Source organism: Poromitra crassiceps, assembly GCF_964638095.1.
Source record: "Poromitra crassiceps genome assembly, chromosome: 28".
In the NCBI taxonomy this organism is placed as follows: domain Eukaryota; kingdom Metazoa; phylum Chordata; class Actinopteri; order Beryciformes; family Melamphaidae; genus Poromitra; species Poromitra crassiceps.
This window is the reverse complement of record NC_139651.1, coordinates 4,507,106-4,524,075: the sequence shown is the minus strand read 5'-3', so window position 1 is coordinate 4,524,075 and position 16,970 is coordinate 4,507,106. Positions and strand designations below refer to the sequence as shown.

Below are 16,970 nucleotides of genomic sequence, written 5' to 3'. Positions count from 1 at the left end.
GGATAGGCATCAGAGGGGATCCTTTTTAGTAAGCAAACAAACACACACACACACACACAAAAACACACACACACACACACACACACACTGGAACACTGGCCTATGGCCTGGCACAAGCTGGCACGCCGTCCAGGTGACTGGCCTCTGACACTCTCCTCCCCTCCTCCTCTCCAGGCTGAACTAATGGAGAGAGAGAGAATGAGCGGAGAGTCATCTGGCACGGGGAAAAGGCTGAGTTGGCTGAAGGTTTTCCTCGCAGACAATGCAGAGTACAGCGCCAAACGTGACAAAGCGTTCGCTCAACCAGAACCTGGCATGAGCGTGTGTGCGGGTGTGTGTGTGTGTGTGTGTGTGTCGCTGTCCAGCTCTCTGTCTTGGCAGATAGACAGCAGAGTGTAAGGGGGGGTCGGGTGTGTTGTCTAGAGGGACGTGCCAGCAGTGACCTCCTTCGGGGCATTTCTCTGGCTCTGCAGAACACATTAGCCGGAGAGAAACCTCCGCATGTTGGATGTAGAGGTGCACACAGGGTTCCTCACACCAAACATCCCAATTCAAGCACTTTCCAGGCCCAATTCCCTCTAATTCAAGGGCCCAACACCACATAGTTTGAGTAATGGATCATGGTTCATTTACCGTTATAACACTGAGGACTGAGGAAAAACCTCCATCTTTCGACTTCAATCACTCATGCACAGTGTTGGGCAAGTTACTTTCAAAATGTAATATACTACATATTACTAGTTACTTTCATTTGAAAGTCATAAGTTACTTTACAATATTACTTTCTGTGTAGAGTAACTCATTACTTATTACACTACTTTTGCATTACTGTCACCAAAATAACAGCAGCAGCAGAATGACATTGCCGCCCCGGAACCATCCCGAAAGATAATATCAACCACCTTGAAATCAGTGTAAACAATCCAAAATTCTAAATGTTATTATTTTCCTTTCTTATTGTCATCTATAGTGGTTATTTGCATAAAAACACACAGTTTGATTAGGAAATTATTGTATCTTTTTGAAATTTGTGCTTTGATTTAATCAAATGTAACTCAATTTGTAACTTGAGTTACTTGACAAAGTAACTGGTATAATATTACTGAAATCCTATAAGTAATAAGTTATATTACTGAGTTACTGCTAAAAGTAATATATTACATGTAATATGTTACTTTTGTAATGAGTTACCCCCAACACTGCATGAGTCATGCACGCACGTGACCGTCGCACTTTCTCAATGCAGGCCAAGTAAAATTAGAGATCTGGTGCCAGAAATCTGATTTAGGCAGGACCAGAAATGAGTATGGTTAGCAGGCGACTGTTTACACCTGTTGCAAACAGGCCCAGATTAAGACAGTGTGGTTGGTGCCCCTGGGTGACCACACTTGAAGTGCCCCCCGTCCTTCTACTTTATATGTTAAAGAAAGAGAGTTAAATTTACTATGGCAATAAAGACCACAGATTGACATGAGCGCAGTGCCGCTCTTGACCTCTGTGGGGCGCTAAGCAGAATTCTGCTAAGGGCCCCTCCCACCTGACCCGACCCGTGAGCCATGTAAAACATTTGCCATTGACATTTTGCTTGTTGTCTTCTGTGTTTAAATAAACTAAACTAAAGCTTAAATGGAAGGGACACACCGCACACACGCACACACACACACACACACACACACACACACACACACACAGAGCATTTTCACAAGACAAATTGAAATACCAATGTTCATCATAATCTTGAGATCAAATGATTTATTGACTTTAATAATAACACAAAGGAGAGTTGGTTTGACTTGATCACTCCAGTGAGTTATGAAAGATGACGGCAGGTAGTTAGTGGCATTGCAGAGCAAGAGGCTTTAGTACTAAGAGCCGTTCTCTTATGTCTTCTTCCTCGACATATTCAAGCCACCGTTGAAGACAATGTGCTGGGTTCCTGGTCCGTTCCTGGTGGAGAAAGAGAGGAATCACACCCATGTTTTATTTGACAGGATAAAGTTGACGTATTACTTTAAAGACTTCTAGTCACTGCTATCATAGTCTCGCTGGCCAGCCTCCTCTCCCTTCCGTCCGAGGAGTCTGGCGTCGCAGGTCTCCATAACTGGGATAAACCCTCCCCTGCTATACTCTGCTCTCCCATTGGAGCGACTGTTTCGGTGGCTGCCGGGGGGACACCTCGCCATTCCGAAGTGTCGGCATTCCGATCATTGACTTCTATGCTTTCGGAGAGGCGGCCCTTTTTTTATCTCCAAAAAATGTTTCGCCGAGAGGTTAGGTTAGGCTTAGGCGTGGGGGGTGGGAGAGGTTAGGTTTAGGGTTAGGGTCTGGGCGAGGGTTCTTTCGCAATGGCGAGGTTAGGGTTCGAATTTTGTCGGAATGCCGGTATTTCGGAGTGCCGACATTTCGGAATGCCGAGGTGTCCCCGGCTGCCGGATGTCCGCTCCCGGCTTATTACAAGCTCTGTCATTGGCTCCGACCATGTCAATCAGAGCGGCTTCCGCTCCCTCCTCCCTGTGTGTGGCTGTAAATAGTCCCCTGCCGCCTCAGTGAAAACAACAACGCTAATTAGCTAGCAAGCTAACAGCAGAAACCTACATGCTAGCTCGTTGCTACACGCTGAAAACGGCAAATTGGATTGTTGGAAACTATTTTCCAAGGGCGCTGACGCTAAGCGCCGCCCATCGCAATCCCACTATGGAGACCTGCGGCGCCAGACTCCTCGGACGGAAGGGAGAGGAGGCTGGCCAGCGAGACTACTGCTATCATGATGTGACAGTGGTTGCGATTGGGAAGAAGCTTACTGCTGGACTCCTATCGTGCCATGGTGGACAGGGCGTTCCTGACTCCCTGACACTGCTTGTTGTTCTGGGTCATTCCTGTTGAAGAAGCTGGGGGAAAGGGCAATGTGCTGGGTTCCGTTTCCATTCCTGGTGGAGAAAGAAAGGAATCACACCCAGATTTTATTTGACAGGATAAAGTTGACGTATTACTTTAAAGACTAGTAGTCCAGTAAAAATGTCACTTGACCTCACACTAATTGCAACAAAACCAAACTCAACTGATTTTGTATCCTCAATATGTCCTCAATGAAGAAAAAAAAGTGTTAAGGAAATGTATGAAGGGAAATCTTTGAAAATGACCTATATGATGCTACCAAAAACGTTTTTTTATTTATTTTTTAACTTTTTTTTTTTTTTTCTCTCTCCTTGAAGCAAAAAACACATACAGGATATAAGTGATGAGATTTATGGCACATTAAAAAAAAAGGCTTCCATAGCCTACCATCATATTTAGGTCATTTTCAAAACTTTCCCTTCATACATTTCCTTAACACTTTTTTTCCTTCATTGAGGACATATTGAGGATACAAAATCAGTTGAGTTTGGTTTTGTTGCAATTAGTGTGAGCTAGGTTGACCCACATATTTGCATAAAATGCCTGCACTATAGTCACTCACTGCTATGATATCATAATGTGACAGTGGTTGCGATTGGGAAGAAGCTTACTGCTGGACTCCTATCGTGCCACGGTTGACAGGGCGTTCCTGATTCCCTGAGCTGTCCGGCACTGCTTGTTGTCCTGGGTCATTCCTAGCGGAGAAGGAAGGCAATCACACTCAGGTGTTATTTGACAGGAAAAAGTTGACGTATTACTTTAAAGTCCCTGGAAACCAGAAATATTTCTTCATTATTTAGCATTTTGAGTTCATCACATCACAGGATCCTATGTTAATAAGCCACCAGCCGAATTTGAACGATGATGAATGTCGCAAAGTATATAAATTTAGGTTTGACAGCCATGGCAAAACTCATGAGATTTCATTATTTTTTAGAGTGTACTTTCTCCCGCGGACTGTGTGGGCGTGTCCAGTCTACAGCAGGGAAATTTCTGTCTCTCGGAGAGCGCGAGAGAGAGGGGGGGAGGGAAATGGAGAAAGAAAGAAAGAAAGAGAGATGAGTGCACACACCGTGTGTGTGTGTGTGTGTGTGTGTGTGTGTGTGTATGTGTGTGTGTGTGTGTGTGTGTGTGTTCGCGCGTTGCTCCGCGGCTCCTGAGAGGAAGAGATCTCTGTCGTTCTTTGCCCCCACAGCGTGTCTGTCTCCCACTCTGTGTGCTCTCTCTCTCTCTCTCTCTCTCTCTCTCTCTCTCTCGGGACTAGTGAGAGAGAGAGAGAGAGAGAGAGAGAGAGAGAAGCACATGGCCTGAAACCCGACACCTTGCTAATCTCACAAGCATAGCGCTTGGCAGACGGCACACAGAGTGAGAGGGAGACGGACAGCGAGGGAGCGCTGTCACTGGGGGCAAAGAACGGACTTGCCATAGGTGGGTGCGGATTGCGCGCGTGTACAAAGGTTATATAGAGCTTATGACGTCATAAGCTCCTGCGTTTTAGCACCTCGCGCACTGCTGTCTTCAATGAGGAAGTACTTTGTAGAATCTTGTAGAAAAGTGGCGATTTTAAGGCTTTGGGTTGAAAGTAATGTATAATAATTTCGGAGGCACAAAATTACTAACATAAGACCCTAAATAACATAGTACGTTTTTGTGGATTTTGGTTTCCAGGGACTTGAAAGACTATTAGTCACTGCCATCATAATGATGTGACAGGGATTGAGATTGGGAAGAACCTTACTGCTGGACGTCCACCTGGCACCCGCCCCACCATGTGCACGTCACTCTTTGTGTTCCTGGTCCATTCCTGGTGGAGAAGGAAAGGAATCACACCCAGGTTTTATTTGACAATAAAGTTGACATCATAATAATAATAATTCATTTATTTTATATTGCGCTTTTCAATGACCCAAAGCCGCTTACAGTAAGAGACAGAAAACAAGAAAAACAGAAAGGAGCAGCAGGCAACAGATACAAATAAGAACAAAAGTAACGTGTGACATATTGCTTTCAAGTCAAGTTGAAATGAAAAATGACTTTTTAACTATTTTAGACCACATCCCTTGTCATAGAATGCACCTATTTAACAATTTATGCAACAAAAAAAAGTCAAATTTCACATCAACATTCAGCATCTATAGAGTGCTTACGTCAGCTAGCACTATCACATTTTGACAGCTGTCAATCTCCAACTGTCATCCTCTCCGGCAACTGTCCGATGCGGTGTTGACACAGAGCTAACCTTAACTGGCGGATTTTTCTGCGGGGGGCGCGGAGGCACAAACATAGCTACGTAGCTACAGCCTCACTCCCAGGACCAAATAGTCGTCCTCTCCCTCGTCCCCGCCTCCAGGCAGCTCGAGGGGTACGTCGGCCTGGAAATGAAGGCGGGGAGTAGTCTGAATGGAGGCTAGCGTTAGCGAGGCTAGCATCCAACTCGTCGCTGTCACACTGACTCCATGTTTGGTTTGTTCTGACGCACTTTTCGGCGGTCCAGTAAAACTCCCAAACATTATGTCCCGCCTCTCTAGTGGCCTGGGGTCCAATCAAATTCCTCCCAGTCTCTTGTCCCGCCTACAGCCAACGTTTCACTACGTCACAATAAGGAAGTTCATACGGAACGGAGGAGCCCTTCATGAAGGTGAAGGTGCGTTGCTCAGGAGGGATGAGGAGCGGAGGAACATGAGACGTGGTGCAAGAGCCAAGATTGAGGAGGTGTGAGAAACACCAGAAACTTGAAAGAAGAAGAACCAGGTCTAGAGTGAGACCAGTGAGAGGCAGCAATGTGCCGCAAGGCAACCAGTCTGCCGGAAAGCCATTAGAAGAAGAAGAAGAAGAAGAAGTTAATACTCTGGAAAAGCAATTTCAGCTCGACGTTAAAGGATGGTTTTGCCGATTATCAATCCACTTTGTATCATTATAATGTTGTTAATATAAGCAGATGGGCAGTGTTGACCTTCGCTATATGTTTTCCACGGAGAGCTCCCATTTCCTCTCCCTTGTGACGTGTTTTACGTCACCACGCGTCACAACAGAGCTGCTGAAGTTCTGCTCGAGACATGGAATCTGCTCCTTTATTGTTTATTTTTATTTTTTACATACTGTATAATGAGCCTTAATGACTTGCAGCTGGCGGGGGCGGAGTTTCTGCAGGCAGACAAAAGGAGGATTTTTCTCCATGAGGAAAAGATATAGAGAAGGTAAAGTGGGTTGATAATCGGTAAAGCCATCCTTTCAACACTACTACTCACTGCCATCATAATCTGACAGGGGTTGAGTTTGGAAAGAAAACTTACTGCTGGATTCCAATCCTGCCATGGTTGGTGTGGGGGAAACCTAGATTTAACAAAGATAACAACACATCACACAGCAAATCAGTATAACATTGTTCTGATTCCCACATTTCATCATTTTAATTATATGTTTGAAAAAAAATAGATTAATTAAGCTCTCTGTATTTTGCATGTTTTGTTAAAGGGTGTTTCACATGCAATACAGACTGCTGCCAGGACTAAATTAAACATATGATACAACATTTAGACTAGTAGAAGAATAAATGCAAGAAAACAAGTTAGGCCTATCTAGAATGCACCCCTTACTTTATGTAATCAACTTAGTAACTTTATCTTTCTATAGCTTTACATTTCACTTTATACATTTTATATAGTTATAGATATGTTCCAAAACGGAACTTTACTCACATTCCCCAGGATCAAGCATGAGGACGACCAGCATCAACACAGGGAAGGCCACAGCACACTTCATCCTGGAAATAAGAACCAAACTAAATCAGACACATTTCAACCTGGTTCCAGTCTCAGAACATCTCACTTAACGAGGACAATTATGACAACAAAACCAACAAAATGTTGGTTCAGGAACATTTGTGAATATATCTCTTTGTCCATTTGTTTGTCCGGAGTTACAAGGTTGCACCGCACCGTTGCTCCGATCGCCTCTCAAATTTGCCAAAACACTTTTCAGGCATCTGGAATGAATCTACTGCAAAAAGAGAGAGAGAGAGAGAGAGACCACGGGAGGCACTACAGAGATACACTCACAGAGCCATTGTGTCATCATCTCCTTCTTCTGTGGTGTTTTATGGCAGTTGGCATTACCGCCTCCTTCTGGATCCGATTTATCCATCCACTGTTTCCCTACCTCCGGCCCATCACCTCTATCGACTATGCTGCATCTCTTTGTGTCATCATCAGCATCCCTTCCCTGCTTTCCAGTGATGACGTCACCAATGATGTCATTGATGATGTCACTCGAGTCACCTCACTGATGACATCATCACTGATGACATCACAATTGCTTGAATGAAATCACCCTATCAATGAAATCACCCTATCAGCCTAATAATCTTGTGCTGCGAGGCATAGTCTGCCGACAAGCCATTCGAAGAAGTGGACAGGCCAGGAGCAGTGTGTGACTTTCTTGTGTACAGCACCCAGGGGCCATCTTCAAACGTTGTCATCACTGAGCAGATGACGATCTTCTGCATGTATTTATTGGGGGTCCGTGTTGTAATCCATGGGGAGAACATGAAAACTCCACACAGAAAGGCCCTTTTGATGAGAATAGCCCACCTGGGCAATAGGCACTGAAGACACACCCACAGCATCCCAGGTGTGAATCTAACCCAGGACCTTCTAGCTGGGAGGCGACAGCGCTACCACTGCGCCACCGTGCCCCCAAGCTGCTTAGGGACATACAAGCAGGTCTAGAGTGTACTCTCAAGAACGCCACTCGGGTGGTGGTGGTGCAACAAGCAAGCCAGCAGCGTGAAAGTACTTATTGATTATACTACTTGATTATACTTATTGTACTTATTTATTATTTATATTACATTAAAACTTCCAACAATATAATTCAGACTACAAATCACAATATACATTTAGTGCGATTACTTGGATGGATCCCAGGACACATTGATGTTATTAATGGGAATATTTTCTTCTTACCTTTCTGCAGATTGAGAGTTGACGTTAAAAGGCTGTTGTCAGAGGCAGCAAAGTGAAGAGCGTTAGATTTCCAGGTGGTGTGAAGCTTGGCATCTGACAGTTGAGAGCTAAGTTCACCCATCTTTATATGGAAGAGGCTGGCTTAATGCGTGGGTTTGCCTCTGTCATATTCACTGGAATTACTGGTCATTGGATTTCATAATGTAGTAGGGCTATGTGGAAACAAGGTTTAAGGTCCAATAAAAACAGGCTTCAACCTGTCACTAATTGCAACACAAGCAAACGCAATTGATTTTCTGTTCTCACTCCTCAATATGTTCTGAATCACAGTGGAAAGTTTTGAAAATCATCTAAATGATCCTACCAAAAACACATTTTTACAATGGAAGTCTATTGGAGGACTGGTCAGACCCCCACTTCCATCTCCCATTTTGTGCATTCACTGTTTTTCAAGACAGGCAAAAACGGGGGATGGGGGGCTTCACCTGGTTGTCATGGGCTTCACCTGGTTGTCATGGGCTTCCAGGTGTTGTCAAATTAATTGCTGGGGTTCTTGTTTCAGGGAGCGTACCTATGTTCCCCGGGTCCTATATTCCCCGGGTCCTATGTTCCCCGTTTTTGTGGGACCGGGGAGCATAGAACCCTTCCTAACCTCCCCCAGACCCTAACCCAAAACCTAACCTCTCCCACCCCTCACGCCTAAACCTAAGGTCGGCATTGCGGGTGGTCGGCATAGCGGATAGGCACCCCAAATGTTACGGAGAGTGTTAAAAACGGGGAACATAGGACCCGGGGAACATAGGGATGACCCCCTTGTTTCATATGGTTTAAAGCCTCCTTCAGACTGTAAGATTTTAGCAATAATATAAGTGTATTGCAGGCCTCACTGTGCGACGTTGGATCTAATAAACTTGGGTAGGACATCAGGTGTGACGTGTGTAGAGACTACGATGATGACACCGACTGGCTACGACACACGTCTCTCCATCAACACCTGTCAATCAGCAGTCAATAGTCAAACGTTGTCGCAGCTACGTCAATGTGCGCCACACAGCTGTCCATGGTAGAAATGTCAACTGGCAAAGCTTAGCAAGAATGGAGACTTTGCAAAGTGGAATTTATGTTTCTGGAAAAGCATCCAAGAGGAGGAGGAGGACAATGTGGACGCGTTCGTGGCCAATTTTGCGAGAGAAAAAATCTCCCGATATATATTATGCATACAGGTAGAATGGTATTGTCAATAAAATGGAATGGCCCTACCCTAAAACCAACCCAAAAGGAAACATGCAACAGGTGAGACCTGCACAAAAAGGCCAGTCTATGTCAACTATAGAGAGGCAAAGTGACCGCCTACTTCCTGCTTCAGCACTGGACCAGAGATTTTCATCCGCCATTTATTTTCCCATAGACATTTCGTAAAATGCTTATACAAATAGTTTTACTTGTTCAAACCAAACGGTTCAGATATATTTAGAAACAGGAGAGACCACATAACATTTCACTCGGACCAAAACGTAAAAAAAAAAAAATTGGATTTGAAAAAAATATTTTTTCAATGTAGTTTGGTCGGAGTGAAATATTTCTATGGTCTCTCCCGATTCTAAATATAGCTGAACCGTTTGGCTTGATGAAGTAAAACTATTTTTATAAGCATTTTATGAAATGTCTATGGGAAAATAAATGGCGGATGAAAATCTCTGGTACAGTGCTGAAGCAGGAAGTAGGCGGTCACTTTGCCTCTCTATAACGCCCGCAGGCCTAAAGGAGGAATAGTGTTGTTGTCACAGAAGGAGGAAGTTGTCAGTTCCCAGGCAGCAGCCCAGGCAGCAGAGAGCATCTGTCGGGAGCTTCCTGCAGGCAGCAGGAAAAGGGGAAGTGACAGTACGCCACACCACGGAGCTGACGGGAATGCATGAGGGAACTGAAACAACAAACAACACCGTGGAGGGTAGTCTCACGTAGTCACACCCACCGTCCACGTCATCAAGCTTCCAGTGACGGAGGGTCTGAATTACAAGTCTGAATCACACGCGACTTCGCCGGCGCCAGGCAGATGCCTCCGGCGTAATCTGGTTGGCTGGGCTGTCAAGTCAAGTTTATTTGTATAGCACATTTCATACACAGAGGCAATTCAAAGTGCTTCACATAAAATGGTTGACAGGAAAAGAAAAGAAAAGAAAAGAGAATAAAATGGACATTTAAAAGCATCACAACAAAACTTAAAAAAAGAGTATAAAAAGTGCATTAAGCAACAGGCGCAGCAGTTGCAGAAAGAGCTAAAAACTTATAGAGGACTCATTGGGGTGGCATAGTAGCTGTCAGCAGTTAAAAGCGACGGTAAACATAAAAGTCTTTAGTCTATTTTTAAAAGTAAGTAAGGTTGGGGCAGATCTGAGGTCTTCAGGCAATTTGTTCCAGCTAGCAGAAGCATAGTGGGTAAATGCAGCCTTCCCATGATTTGATTTGATCCTAGGGACAGTTAATAAGGGACAGCGCATCATACAGTGCGTTCAGTGGAACACCGTGAAGCGCCGTGAAGAGAGAAGCGATAAAGCTGCGTTCACACCGACCTATTAAAAGTTTTTCGCTGGCATCAAGTTTACATACAAAGTCAATGCAAACGAGCGATTGAGCGTATATTCGCCCGGGAGAAAAATCGCTGGGCGTCCGAGCGACAGAGACAGAGCGATAGGGAGAAAATTCGCTTGTCGCCCGAGATGAAATATCCCAACTCGAGCAAAATTAGCTGGCATCAGTCGCTCGCTGTTCAACACTGATTGGCTGCCGTGTGAGAGTGAGTCAAGGATCACACTGGCTTGGAACAAACCGCTGGTTTATTGTGTGGCAACAAACCGCATTGACAGCTGATTGACAGGCTGACAGCTGACATGAAGTGAAGTCTGTACTACCGGTATAGACCTCACGTTAGGAGCACGCTGATAGGCTTAGCTTGTAAACAACTACGGTGGCTCGTAGTGGACAAATATCATCACATTGTGTAACGTTATAGCCCCCAGATGTCCATCAATTATTGTGCCTGTTGACGAGCGATTTAAAGAGAGCGACAGAGCGATTCCAAAGGGTTGAATCGAGCGACAGAGAGAAAAATAAATATCTCGGTGTGAACACAGCTTAAAAGGAGCGACCAAACAGTAGTAGGCTGTGTTGCAGGATCGTAGTTTATCTCTATTGTCCAAACTGAATGATTCGGAGCAAAGACGGCAGCCAAAGTTTGCAGTTTTAGTCGGCGTGGTGGTAAAGTTGATGTTTTCACCCAGGGTCTATTTAGCTGTTGCACACATTCTGAATGCACCGCCCACGAGGTCTGTGGTTGGTCAATTCATGCGTCTGTCACGCATGTTTTTTTTTTTTATCTTGGGGGGGGGGGGGGGGGGGCAAAATTCATGGTGTGCTTCGGGTACTCAACCACACGATGAAATATTAATCCAAAATGCACATAATCTGTCTTTTTGGGAGGAGCCATGTTTGGAAAGTAGTGCCGGCTACCTCTTTTCCTCAGATGAAATTTAGGGGGCTCACGCCCCCCTAAAAAGGGTCTAAAACCGCCTATGGTTGATGGAAACAACTGCTAAAAATGGCACAAAAAAAAGAAGAAGAAACACGGCTACTGAATAGCCAGGTCAAATCAGCCACTTCAATCCAAAAAATATCGGTATGAGCTTTCAAAAATGATGGTCAATGCGCAACACACACACACACACACACACAGACACAGTACACACACACACACACACACAGTACACACACCACACACACACACACACACACACACCAGGCCTCCCCTGCTCAGTAACAGCAGTGTGATTGCAGTAGGAGTAGGAGATGGATGAGGTAATGGCAGAGGGAGGCCAGCTCGGCTCGCAGGAAACAAAGGCAATTAATTAGAGCGCGTCGGCAGCCTCCAGCGCGCGGGCCCATCTCGCCCCGCCCCCTTCACCTCTTTGAAGACGAGAGAGACAGACGACAAGCCCCGCCTACCTACACTCCACATAACCAACCTGGGGGGGCAAAAAAGCGAATTGTTTTCCACACACCTGCACTTGGGGTGAAGACAGTAAGCAGGAGGTATTTTCACTGTCCCGGGCTGCTGACTTGGCGGAAAAACAACCCCGTTCCTGCCAAAGCGTCTTCTGTTGCCTCCGCTCTGCTACAGGGGGACTGAGAAAAGCAAGATTTTGTATTCCTTATCCGTGTTTATGGAGGTATCAGAAATCAGAAAATCAGAAATCAGAAAAACTTTAATGATCCCCCGAGGGGAAATTGTGACATGCGACAGTTGCTCATACTCGGGCATGAAAATATCAAACAAACCACCATATATACATAAACAGCAAACATCAAACATTCTCAGGCATGAAAATATCAAAACCACCATATCTACATACATGTAAACAGCAACATTCTCAGAGACAGAGACTGTTCTATACAGTGAGAATCAAGTTACAAAGGTGAAGTTACCTATTGTTTTTCAGATTATTATTTTTTCAGAATTTTTTTAAAGTTTCTTCAGACATACATTCATATTCCACAAGACACTCTAAGGCAGTGATTCCCAACCTGTGGTCCGCGGCCCCCTGGTGGGCCGCGAAGGTATTGCAAGTGGGCCGCCAAATCATTTCCAAAAAAGTATGATTTTTGGAAAAAAAAAAATTTTTTTTTTTTTTTCAATTTTTTTTTTTGAAAGATTTTGAAAAATCATACTTGAAAAACTATGATTTTTGTTTCTTTGATGTTATTGCTTTTGCTTGAATTGAAGTTTCATCTTTACATCATCTTTATATTGGGTTTGTGTTTATTTGTAACCCTATCGATTTAATGGGCTTTCTTCTGATATTTGGATTTTGTTTGGATCTGATATTGGATGTCAAATTGTTATGAGAATGCATTTTTCCATTGTTGAAGGATACCGTTATTTATTAATCATTTGTTAATTAGCCTGTTACAGACAGCCCCTTGCTTGTCATTTCTGACATCTGTGTGGTGCTGATGGACAGCTCCTTGAATGATTGGTGTGTGTGTGTGTGTGTGTGTGTGTGTGTGTGTGTGTGTGTGTGTGTGCGCGTGTGTGCGTGTGTGTGTGTGTGTATGTGTGTGTGTGTGTGTGGACAGCTCCTTGAAAACTGTAATACTGAAGGTGTTGCAACATGTTACAGGTGCTGTGTTAGTGACTGTGGAGCTTCCAACATGTTTCTCCTGTATTCAGTTCAGTCCTTTATGTTCAATTTTCAATAAAAAAGTGCTCTGAGAACGCATTATATGGCCTTTGTATTTATGGGGTCGGAGGTGGGGCGCGAACATTTTTGAGACATAAAAGTGGGCCCTGAGTTGGAAAAGGTTGGGAACCACTGCTCTAAGGACTTTCATCTTCCATTTTGTCGGACTTCCCTTAACCAATACTCATTGAAATACAGAGGACCATCTCTTTGGAACAATTTACTTCCATCACTAAAAACAATACCTACATTATCATCATTCAAGAAACATCTGAAAAGGACCCTACTGTAATTTTATTTAATTTGTTGTGTTTCTTAACTTAACTAACTTGTTGTATAATTTCCTTGCTAATTCTAGATTTTGTTAATTTTATTGTTTAGTTTATAAACCATACTATTATGTAATATTTTTTCTGTTCTTTCTTTCGTTCTTTCTTTTTATTTGTTTTCCTTTTTTAAATATATCTGTTGAAATTGATATGGGGGAGGTACCTTTATAAGCCATTTTTGGCTTCCAACCTCTCCTGCACAATAAGCAATTTTTTTTAAATTATTTCTGTATGTTATGTATCTGTGTGCAAATAAACATAAACATAAACATAAACAAAGTACCGTACGTGTCAAATTGCAGTAATTGCACATAGTTTCATTGCACATCAGGTTTACATTATCCAAGTTGGTTGGTTTTTTGACGGGTGGAGTGAGTGAGTGAGCCACGGCTATCCAACTGGCTGAGTCAGAGTGACTGGTGTTCTGAGTGAGGAGTTAAAGAGTCTGATGGCCACATGGCAGGGATGACTCCCTGTGACGCCGATCGTGGTGCATCTGGGTGGAACCAGTCTTGCACTGAACGTGCTCCTCAGCTCCTGTGTTCCACCAGCAACATCATGTGAGTGGATGGGGAGATGTTGTCCATGATGGACAACATCCTCCTCTCCGACACTGCTGTCAGAGAGCTCAGCTCCAGCCTCACGATGTCCCTGGCCTTGTGGATCAGTTTGCTAAGTCATGGTCGCGTCCGCTGCCCTCAGCCTGCTGCCCCAGCACACGACAGCATACAGGAAGGCACTGGCCACCACTGACTCATACAACATCCTCAGCATAGTCCGGCAGATGTTGAAAGACCTCCGCCGTCTCAGAAAGACATTTATTTCGATAAAGAACACATTTTGGATTTATGACAATGTCCTGAAGCGGAGGTGCCGGCAGGCAACAGAACTCCTCATCTATCATCCTCTTCTTCAAAAGAAACTGGCCACACACAATGCAAGCTCATCAGTGCAGAGAGCGTTTCTCTACAGGGTTCCCACACCGTCTTTAAACATCCAATTCAAGGGCTTCCCACGCCCAATTCTCTCAAATTTAAGGAGCCAACACAGCATCGTTTGATCAAGGTTCATGTTAAAAACACTGAGAATCTTTATGAGAACTAATAGCAGCTGTACAGAAGCTCACAGACAACAATTAAGAAGAGAGGCTTGAAAGTGTGAACACTTCACAACTGTGCTGAGTTACATCCATTTACAAGTGTTAAGTAAAAAAAAATCAAAAGAACTTAAATGTCTATTTTTGGATAAAATATAAATTCAAGCCGTTTTAATGACCCATGTCTATTATGTCTATTTTCCAAAACTTTCAAGTCCTTGACTGTTTTTTCTCTCAAATTCACAAACTTTCAAGGAACCGTGGGGATTCCAGTCTAAACAGTGAAGATGACGTGATGATCTCAGCACGAAGCGGATCCAGAGGCAGAGGAAAGCTTCCAGGTGAAGTGGCCAGGCTTCAGAGGGCCTTATTACACCAGGATGCAGATCATTGGCCAACAAACCACACTCTGTTTCCTGCTTTGTGTAAACAGTGCTCGGTCAGGGAAGCAGGCAGGACAAAGGCAGCGTTGGTTGGCCAATAGTACGGTAGGTGATATTCGGCGCCCATATTGTTTAAATGTGACCATTTTCATGCTGAATCTGAAAAACTTGATAAAAAAAAAATAATAATAATTCATGCCTACCTGTGCAGAATCAATCCAATAAAAAATACTCATTGATTCAGGCTAAAATGTTCCCATAAACCAGAATAGTATTTTTTCCCCCAATATTTTATTTTTCAATTTTTCAGAACATCAAAAAACAAACTCCTACCTAGAAAAAGAAAAAACATACATATAGCAACATTACAACATTACAAAGTAGTGCTATCAGCCAAATACTATTTGGCAAACAGTGTGCGTAGGTGTGCTTTGTAATAGATGTGCATAGGATCCCACGTAAAGCATCAGAGAAATTAGCTGGGCGAGTTACCTGTCTCCCATAACCTTGTTCAAGTGGGCCAGAAACGGGCCCCAAATACTTATACAATACAAATTTGTTAGGCGAGTTGGTCCTCAGGAACCTGAGTCTCTCCATATGTACAACTGAAACCATGTCCGTTAGCCACAGTTGAAAAGGAGGGGGAGAGGGAGACTTCCACTCCTTCAAAATGAGTCTCTTGGCGACAGTCATCCCCTGTGTCAGGGACTGTTGCACAGCCGTAGGGAGGAGCAGAGGGGGGGGGGGGGTGCTTAGCAGAACATCAAAAAATGCATGATTAATTTGGAGGACTTCAAACTCACGAATCTTGGATCGAACATAATTTCTGACTATAAACCGGAATACCCGAGTGCTGTGCGTAGTTTGAACGATCACAAATCTAAACGGTAGATCTCTGATTTGTCTAGACCACCTAGACACCTAGACCTTTTTTTTCTGTTGCTTTCTTTTGTATAAGATGTCTTATACTGGTTTTTCATGCAATTGATCCTTGCTTAGGCACTTTACTACTGTGCACTTTATGTCTGTTTGTGCACTTTATTCCTGCACTTTAAAAGTGAGCTGGATGACTCGGGCCTTTATCCACAGATGTACCTGTCTCATTTTATTGTTTTATTCTCTTATTTTACCTTATTTACTTTTTAAACTTTTTTATTGTCTGTCTTTTTTTCAAGGGCGGCTTTAGCTCAGGAGGTAGAGCGGGTCGGCCAATGACGCAAGGGTTGGCGGTTCGATCCCCGCTCCCTCCCAGCTGCTGTCGTTGTGTCCTTGGGCAAGACACTTAACCCTCCTTGCTCCCGATGGTGTGTAGGCACCCTGCGTGGCAGCCTGCCGCCATCGGTGTATGAATGGGTGAATGTAGACTATCTACTCATTGTAAAGCGCTTTGGATAAAAGCGCTATATAAATGCAGACCATTTACCATTTACCATTTTTTATATGCTCTTTTATGTTGTCATGACTTGTCATATATGTGTCTATGATTAAGCTCTTGCACCCCAATTCCAATGTAGTTTCGACTGCAAATGGTAAATAAACTGACTCTGACTCTGACTATGAATAGTATTGATCAGATCTTCAATAATCAATGAAACTGCATCATATCCATCCGGACAGATCTGGAGCAGCTGAGTTTTAATAAAAAATGTGTGTTTGGAAAAGAAAAGGAAAAACTATATTAAGGCACACATTGAAAGGCTTCAACCTTCTAAAAAAAAGCAGAAGAAGACAGCTAATGTGTGGGAGTCATTCTCCCTCCCTAACTAGGCCAGTCATGGAGACTGTGTGTTCCTCCAGTCTCTGCTCATTAATATTAGGGGTTACATGCAAAGCATACAGTATGCACTAACGTTACTGTACAACCAGGAGAAATTAACACCTGTACATCTTAACTGATCACGTCAAGCAGAAACTTAACCATCTGTTAGGGACCAAGCAGTGAAGCAAATGAGGACACAGGTGTTGCTAGTCAAAATCAGGGTTTTATTTACCCCAAAAATATATTTTTTTACAAACCAATAGTATACTCCATAGGTCTATAAAAGAGGTCAACAAAACAGAACTATAAT

General features: G+C 43.7%; 1 protein-coding gene and 1 pseudogene across 2 annotated transcripts in view; one reads left to right on the top strand and one right to left on the bottom strand.

Annotated features, from left to right (window-relative positions):
- The window catches only part of LOC310799849, a 449,550-nt pseudogene that overhangs the window by 129,040 nt on the left and 303,540 nt on the right, over positions 1–16,970 (top strand). The window lies entirely within an intron of this gene.
- On the bottom strand, positions 1,743–7,957 carry LOC310799485 (uncharacterized protein). Its single transcript, XM_083662075.1, has 7 exons — positions 7,860–7,957; positions 6,594–6,658; positions 6,189–6,228; positions 4,634–4,699; positions 3,507–3,590; positions 2,802–2,927; positions 1,743–1,947 (listed from the first exon to the last, which is right to left on the bottom strand). Exons 2-7 carry the CDS (start codon positions 6,655–6,657, stop codon positions 1,881–1,883), a joined length of 447 nt encoding a protein of 148 aa, XP_083518201.1. The 5' UTR covers position 6,658; positions 7,860–7,957; the 3' UTR covers positions 1,743–1,880.